Source organism: Silurus meridionalis, chromosome 24, assembly GCF_014805685.1.
Source record: "Silurus meridionalis isolate SWU-2019-XX chromosome 24, ASM1480568v1, whole genome shotgun sequence".
Classification (NCBI taxonomy): domain Eukaryota; kingdom Metazoa; phylum Chordata; class Actinopteri; order Siluriformes; family Siluridae; genus Silurus; species Silurus meridionalis.
In genome coordinates, this window is record NC_060907.1 from 2,338,948 (window position 1) to 2,348,160 (window position 9,213).

At 36.1% G+C, this 9,213-nt stretch overlaps 1 protein-coding gene across 1 annotated transcript; it reads right to left on the reverse strand.

The window, feature by feature from the left end:
* LOC124378584 (B-cell receptor CD22-like) lies at nucleotides 1-5,903 on the reverse strand. The gene is made up of 8 exons (XM_046838313.1): nucleotides 5,885-5,903; nucleotides 3,897-4,235; nucleotides 2,992-3,240; nucleotides 1,644-1,901; nucleotides 1,302-1,559; nucleotides 1,204-1,217; nucleotides 142-353; nucleotides 1-49 (listed from the first exon to the last, which is right to left on the reverse strand). The coding sequence occupies exons 1-8, from the start codon at nucleotides 5,889-5,891 to the stop codon at nucleotides 1-3; spliced, it is 1,386 nt and encodes a 461-aa protein (XP_046694269.1). The 5' UTR covers nucleotides 5,892-5,903.
* Nucleotides 5,904-9,213: the final 3,310 nt, after the last annotated feature.

A 9,213-nucleotide genomic window follows, 5' to 3' on the forward strand; every position in this document is an offset into this window, starting at 1 on the left:
TCATTTCATGCTGCTGTAGATCGCACTGAGATCCTCAGCATTGGAAGACCTACAGAAAGAGAGTAAATGATCACACTAAGATCCAGCAGAAGATCTTTTCCAGATCTGTTAGATTGAAGGAAACAGAGCAGCTCTTCTCACCTGTCGTCAGCACCAGTGCGTGTAAATTTAACACTAGCATATTGAACCTCGTCCTCCCCAGAGGCAGAAGTGATTGCAGCAGAACTTCCAGCATCCCCGAGATCAACAGCACGCTGGCGTACAACTTTAGCATAAAGGACTTCATCCTGATTGGCCGAGGCTGAACCAGATGCAGCGTTGACTCTATTCACTGCTACATTTTCATAAAAATCCTGAGGAGGAGAGCATGAGATCACAGAGACAGAGAGGCAATCCAGAATTTAACAGTGCTGTGATAAAAATGTTGATGTTTGCAACATTTTTATCACAGCACTGTTAAATTCTGGATTGTGATTGGTCAGAAGGTGTTGATTTATTAATAAGAACAGCAGATGTTTTACTTGTTCTAATGTCAAGGCTGAATTTAGTGTCCTACTAATTTCATGAGAGAAAAAAATCGACTGTTTTTAGCTGCTAGACCATATGTGAGAACAGAATTATTATTATATATTTTTTTTTTATCTCTACAGCAAATGTAAATGTTAATAGATAATAATTTTGACATGATATTTATTACAAATTATTGGTAAAAGAGAAATAAAACTCTTGGGAATATGCTGTTATTGGAAAATAATCTTCAACTTCAAGCAGGTAACAGTTTCTCTGCCTTATTACACTGTTGATGTTGTTGATTATTTTACTATAAAAGCAGCAGATAATATTCAAACACAAAACAGCAATTATCTGTACACATTTTTACCTGATTTCTACTTTGGTCTACTGGTGACTCAATTCTTTTATTTTTCCTGTGAAAGAAAAAATCTAATAAACAAACAATATTGAACAAAATCTATTGACATTATTAGCAATTTGCAGTTTTAATCATGTAATAAATGATAAATGATCCTGTATTTTCTTACCTTCTATACAAGATGATGACCCCAATGACACAAACACACACAACCCCAACAACCCCAACACCTGCATACACACCTACACTCTGATCTACTGTGTGGAAATATAAAGTTATAATGAATCAGTGTTAAATATTATACAGTGTAATTCTGATTTATAGATGGACACGTTCTTTGGAGGATCTTAAATGGGTTGGAAAATTAGAAATAAATCTATAATAGTTTTATCTTGTAGTAACTGTAAGAAAATCTTCAGCTTTAACTTACACAGAACATTCAGAGTTACACTGGTGGAGTTCTGATGCCCAACTTCATTACTGCACATGCACTTGTACTTTCCACTGTCCTCAGAACTGACTTTAGAGATGGTAACGGTCTTTCCTTTCCCCACTGATGATGTTTCATTAAACCAGGTGTAGTTCTCCACAGGTGGGTTTGCATCACAGCTGCAGGTCAGATTCACTAAAATGCCCTCCACAATCTTACCAGAGGGGATGATGGACACTGAGATGTTCTTTGGAGGATCTAAAATGGGTTGGTAAATGAGAAATAAAATTATAATAGTTGTATCTTGTATTGGATGTAAGAAGATCTTCAGCTTTAACTTACACAGAACATTCAGAGTTACACTGGTGGAGTTCTGATGCCCGACTTCATTACTGCACATGCACTTGTACTTTCCACTGTCCTCAGAACTGACTTTAGAGATGGTGAAGGTCTTTCCTTTCCCCACTGATGATGTTTCATTAAACCAGGTGTAGTTCTCCACAGGTGGGTTTGCATCACAGCTGCAGGTCAGATTCACTAAAATGCCCTCCACAATCTTACCAGAGGGGATGATGGACACTGAGATGTTCTTTGGAGGATCTAAAATGGGTTGGTAAATGAGAAATAAAATTATAATAGTTGTATCTTGTATTGGATGTAAGAAGATCTTCAGCTTTAACTTACACAGAACATTCAGAGTTAAACTGGTGGAGTTCTGATACCCAACTTCATTACTGCACATGCACTTGTACGTTCCACTGTCCTTAGATATGATATTACAGTTGGTGTAGTTTATTGTCCTAATTAATAGTTTTGCATTATCTTTCATAAATACCTGAAGCCAGTATTCTATTTTTGATATATCATTTCAGCACTTCTCACCACTTTCTTTACATTATGTGTGGGCAATTTTAAATATAAAAACAGTTTTTATTGTAAAGACTTTCTTGTAATGCCTAAGACAAAACCCTCCTGCAACACAACAATTTCCACAGGTCTTCTTCAGTTCCACAATAATCCCTTGTACACAGTATTTTGTAGGAATGATTAACAGTTGCTGCCTTCCATGTGCACTGCTGGTCAGGAATACCTGTGGAATCGTCAAGTCTACACTATAAAGCAGCCTAAAAAAACACTAACCTGCTAGCCTTTGCCACAGCTTTTGGGACTCACAGCTGAAAATGCCCTCCTATTTTTAAATGTTAACAGTTCTTCTCACTGAACTTGTTTTTGCAAAATCATCAATCACACACTCAAAGTTTCTGTAATTACAAAACATGTGAAATTACATCAAGGGTTCAGGTAAAGATGTTCAGTCTCTCAATAGCCTTTTATTTAATAGATAAAACCATTAACTTCAGCTGTGCATGAAAATCAAGATGAGTCTGTATGCAGAACACAGTGTGTTATCAGGAAGAAAGTACGTCGAGAAGCAGAGTGTAAATGGAGGGTGGAGTTGGGAGAAGTGAGTGATAAAGATTCCACACCTGTATGTAATTTTTTTTGTGCAGTTTTTTACTTTTTTAGTGACAGACAGTCAGGATAAAGAGAAAATAAATAATAGCCTTGAGAGAGAGAGAGAGAGAGAGAGAGAGAGAGAGAGAGAGAGAGAGAAAACACAGAGCTATTTTGTATTGTTTTACTTTATTAAATACTGAGATACAAGTAATAAAAACTAAATAAAACTCACATCTGACACTGAGGTATTGAGCAGGAGATGGGAGATGTTCAGATCCTCTTACAGCACAGTTATAACTGCCTGCATCCTCACTGCTGACCCTCTGCAGGTGGAGTTCGTTGCTCTTGAAGGTGTTTGTGGTTAAATCATGTGTGTTTTTGTACCAGATGAATGTTGGATCAGTCAGACTGCAGGTGGTTTTACAGGTCAGAATGACTGATTCTCCCTCTGTCACTTCTGCAGGAGCGATCAGCTGAAGATCTTAAACAATGAGAGAAATATTAAATTAAAAACAGTGTTAAATTGTTAACATGTTAGTTATTTTTTTTTTCCATGTAAGTTTCTGACACTCAACTCAACTCAAGTTCATGAGGCTCAAAATAAAAATGAAACAAACTCAATAATATTTGCATAATTCAAAGAATCTTACTGTTATTATTCCTAGAAACTGTCTCTAAATAGGATAAATTGCTCCTTTAAATCATGATCCTGTTGGTAGTTACATATTTATGTATATATTATCTATATATTTGTTTTGTTATTATAAGTTGGTAATCTTCTACTGAATCTTTATTTATTGTATTCTAATGTAATTATTTCTTCTTTTGTGCCTTTGTGTGTCAGTCAATAAAACTGCATTTCCCATCAGCCCCTGCATGTCACATGAGCTGGTCACATGTGTCTCCTTATGTTTTGTTCCATCCTTTTTCTGTTCTGTTAGTTGTGTGTTTATTGTTCTAGATTTTGTTGTGTGTCTCCCGTGTTATCATTCATTTGCTTTCTGGAGTCCATATCATGAAAACAGTAATTCAGTAACAACATGTTCGAGCTTTAATTCATCTGCTACAAAACTCCTGTAGCTAAAAGGAGATTATGGTCTGAGTGACACATGTAGAGAATAAGATGATTTTATTTACCTGTAACTCTGAGTGTAATTCCAGGATAACCCTGATATTTATCTCCAGTTGTTCTGAATCTGAAGCAGTACATGTGTTCATCTGATTTCTTCACATCACTCAGTCTGAGGGAGAAGTGATTCTGTTTATCTCCTAAATACTCCACTCTGCCTGAGTAACCTGATTCATTACTCAGATCAGTCGGTTTTACACCCTTAACTGGGTTTATAAACCAAAACCTGTTTTTCACTGTAAGACCTGTTGGATGTGTGTAAGTGGCCTCCATAACCACTGTAGATCCTTTTACAGCACAGAGATGTAGTTTGCTGTATTTCACACTCCATTGATTCCCAAGAGCTCCTGAAACATGACACATGAAAGAGGTAATTAGAGGTCATGCTTAAACTGATAAAATATACCATTTTAAGGGAAAAAAATAAGGTAATTTTACATTTGATGTTTTGTAATTTTGTAATTATGTTTGTAGAAGAGTCTGAGTGATGAATTGGTCTGCCTGCTGTCTAGACCTTTCACTATTTGAAAAATTTGGTGCATCATAGAAGGGCTAGAATCTTGTATCAGACACACATGGGGCAACATTCCTCTTCCAACACTTAAGCAACTGGTCTCCTCATTTCCCAGATGTTTATGGACAGAAGACATGATGCTACATAGTGGTAAATGCACCCAATGTGGCCAAACACAAATGTAGCTTATTTTTTTAAATGTATATATTGTCAGTTTAAGCATTTAATTTTTTTTTTAAACATTTGTATTTTGATTGTAAATAAAATATGGGTTAATGAGATTTGCAAATCACTGCATTTTTGTTTTAATTACATTTGACATGTGTTTCAACAGTTTTGGAATTGGGGTTGTATTAGGACTAAACATGCATTAATGCTCATGAGATTTATTTTGATATCATCTTAGTGAGAAGCAATATTAAAACTATTGAATGAAAGCGCCAATTGTATATACACTGATTAGTAATTGATTGATTGATTGATTGATTAATTAATTGAGTAATGTGATTGTTAATCCCTGGCATTAGCAGGCTGTTCAATTAGTGTTTGGCTGATTTGATGTGTGTTTCTGATTTCGGCCGGTCCTACTTCCTTCTATAAGTCAATCGCCTGTTCTTTTCCATGTTTTTTTTTTTTTTGTCTAATTCTTGTTTTGAGATTGTAAACTGTGTTTGTCATTAAACTGCCCAGATCTACACTGGCATCTGTTACTCTCTTCATTACATGCAATTGAGAAGACATTAGTACACACTAGAGAGAAGGAGAATAACCATCAGTAGGAGTAAGACAGAGTACATGTGTGTGAATGAGAGGGAGGGCAGTGGAGTGGTGCGGTTGCAGGGAGAAGAGGTGGAGAAGGTGGAGGAGTTCAGGTACCTGGGGTCCACAGTGCAGAGTGTGTTAGAGAATTGAAGAAAAGAGTGCAGGCAGGGTGGAGTGGGTGGAGAAGAGTGATAGCAGGATTTGTGATAGAAGAGTATCTGTGAGAGTGAAAGGGAAAGTTTATAGGACTGTGGTGAGACCTGAGATGTTGTATGGATTAGAGATAGTGGCATTGAGTAAAAGACAGGAGGTGGAGCTGGAGTTAGCAGAGCTGAAGATTTTGAGATGTTCATTGGGAGTGACGACGATGGACAGGATTAGAAATGAGTTTATTAGAGGCACAGCGCATGGAGGATGTTTTGGAGACAAAGTGAGGGAGGTGAGATTGTGATGGTTTGGACATGTGCAAAGGAGGGACCAAAACCAAGGATGAGGTTTATGGATGTGGTGAAGGAAGACATGCAGGTGGTTGGTTTGAAAGAAGTGGATGTAGAGGGTATGGAGACAGATGATCTGCTGTGGCGACCCCTAGTGGGAGCAGCCGGAAGAAGAAGTAGAAGAAGAAGAAGACACTAGCAATTCACGACAACTATTGTGGTTATTTTTTCATTAATGGGTTTCATTGTGTGGTAGTGCAATAATGTTGAATGTAAAACTCACCCATCATCAAGTGCAGAAAGACCAGACAAAGCAGTGAAGTTATTTTAAGTGACATCATTCTTCTATAAAGATTCAAACATGTAACAAAAAAAACATACAATAAATGTACACCAAATAATCAATTGCAGTAAAACTGAATATGTATTTTTTTACAAATACAACATGGCTATGTGAGGAGAATTTATTTATGGAAGGAGTCTCCAGTGTCACATTCAAGCACTTCTGAGAACTGTTTCAATGAATCTTTAATTATTCTCCAGATCGTAAAGAAGCTATCAAAAACCTGCTCATTCTTTCGCAAGTTATTTGCTGAGGTCAGCAGCTATGCTCTTAAATTTCCTGCCCTTCTTATACTACCAAAGAAGCTGAGAGTATTGAGTTAATGCAACTTGGCTGCTCTTGAGTACGCAATAAAAAGAGAACGTGTCATAAAAATTATTGTGCTTTTACTGTTGGGAAAAGATCTACTGTGTGCATAGTTGCTCTTTCTGGAACAGAAGCACAGCTTCATTGAGCAGGAAATCCAAACCACATAAACCACTGGTGAGTGTTCAGTCATTACTCACACCTTTAATCTTGAGAACATACTGAAACCTACAACACCCTGATTGCACACGTCTACACACACTTTTACAGTGGGGGGGTCTAAGAGTTAACCAGTCACATTCAAAATTACATCTGTAGGTAAAGGGCATCTGCCTGCCATTAATTAAAGTGATTCTGATTAAAACCAGATAAAAGGCAGCTGTTGCTGTAGTATTTGTTTGGATGTTCATGGCTGCATTGTACTAAGAGCCATGGAGCACAAAGATCTGCTCACGAATCTGTGAGACCTCATTTTTTGAAAGGTAACAATCAGGAAGGGAATATAAACAATATCGAAGGCACTGAATGTACGATGGAACTCTTTAAAAACCAGCATCAATAGGTGGAGAAAATGTGGCACCATTGCAAAGATCAGGACGACCCTCCCAATTTAATGAGAGAACGAGGAGCAAACTCATCAGGGAGGCTACCAAGAGGCAACAGCAACATTGTAGGAACTACAGGAATTTCTGGCACGTACTGGTCACATATGCATACTGTATGACCATCTCCTGTATTCTGTACACGTCTGCACAGGACATCTAATATTACATTAATTATAGTGTACTCAATTAATACTTTTGAAATGATTACAATTATTCTTGCATCTCATTGAAAAGGAGAGGACGTGTCTACAAAGGACTTCCCATATCACTGCTGTTTATTAAGACATAATCTAATGCTTTTTATGTAAAATAATTCTACTCATGACCAGGCTGGAGCTTGTGAACTTGCTGCTTTGACAACAACTCCAGAATGAACGTCAAAGAACCAAAACAATCCAGAATTATGTCACACTGCCTCCAGCTAATTGAGTAGCCCACGTGTGAAGAATGGACCGCAGGATCCTTTTAATGTGGAAGTTTTTTAAATAAATAGTGGTACATTTTATTCTATAAATCAATGATTTAGTCCACAAACAGAGCAGTTTAGAATGTTGCTCACAACACAAACAATTCAAACTATCTCAATGGTTATATCTCCTTTATAACTGGAGAAAGTTGAAGGTACAAGGTATAGTGTCAGGCGTCTTACAAGAAACTCTTATTTTCGCAAGAAAATAGCAAAATCCAGACTTTTCTTACCGTATCACCTCGGATCCGCATGCACAGCAAAAATACAGAATAAGACAAAGTGTGTGAGAAAGTGTGTGCGGTTGGGGATCTTGCGTCTTTTAAAAAAGTGAGAAAATACTTTGGTGAAAATATAGTCTGCAACATTTAAAACATCAGTAGCACTGAAGTAGAATGCTTTCAGAGCTGCTTTTTGACTTGACTGTGAGAGTCATTTGCATTAAAAAAACACAAGTGATTTCATTGGCCCGGAATAATAATAAAAAAAGTCTCCTAAGTGATGGTCAGCTGTGGGTTTACATCGCCATTTATAGTCAGAGGACAGAGCTGATGAACGAGCCGCATTTATTCATCCTCTCCACGACCCTTTCAGCAGTACACACTGTAATTAGCATATGGACATATGTAGAGCGAACATGCTGGTTAATACATGTGTATGATGTTAACACACCCAGCTGTACTGCTACACACCTGAAATGTTCATCAGCATGATTTAGCCTTCAGTTTCAGAGCCGTGTCCTGCACACTGTCATGGTGATGACTGTTGTTGCCTTTTCTTATCATTATTTTTATTTCTTCTGTCCAAACAAAGCATTTCTTCTCTGTGGCCATGTTTAGGATTTAATATAGTGGTAAAGCATGTGATATACGCCTCATACAGGGCCTTCAGAACCTTCAACAGTCAACTCTGATCAGTCCACTGAGCCCAATCATGTCAATGAACTCAAATCTGCTTCATAAACGGGTATACATTTTAAATACATAAACAAGTAAGTCATACAAAAGCAAATGGACCACAACACGTTAAAAACGTTTATTTATTTTCACACATTATAAAGCAAGCGTTTGAAGTTCAAAATGTGTGAAATAAAAGGAGGAAGTGAAAACGCCAGTACAGTCAGTGTTACTCCAAATTCTCACAGTATACCAAGTTTTAAACTGTCTGTTTAACTATATATATATATATATATATATATATATATATATATATATATATATATATATATATATATATATATATATATATATATATATATATATATAAAGCTATAATGCATTGCAAGATAATAATAATAAACATCATTTAAAATGTTTATTGTTTTTAACATCTATATTAATAAAATAACAGCTCATTCTCAAGTTGACCTTTAGGGTAGGGGCAGTCAGGAGAATGTGCTGGTCTAAAAAATAAATAAATAAATAAATAAATAAATAAATAAATAAATAAATAAATAAATAAATAAATAAATAATGATAATAATAATAATAATACAATTGTAATAAAAATTTAATTACAACTAATTTTTTAGTCAGATCTTAAATCATTAAAATAAAAAAGAATAAAAGAATCGGAATAAATATATTACAATTTAAAATACTTAAACACTACATTATGTGTAGTTTATGGTTGATGTGATATTCCCGGTGGCTGCTCGGTGGTTAAAAGGCAGTTGTAGCACCAGGCAGCTCTGGTGCTTTAGAAATTTTCTCAGGTGTCCATTATCAGGATTGACAGTCATATACAGTACTATTTGCCCCATCAGCACAACACTGAACTGCATTTACACTGACAAGATCTAAAAATGGAGACTCTTTCCATTAATTTTAAATAAATGACTCCTTGCAAAAACCATATTAAGAAATAGCTCATTTTTGTGCAACCTGAATTCA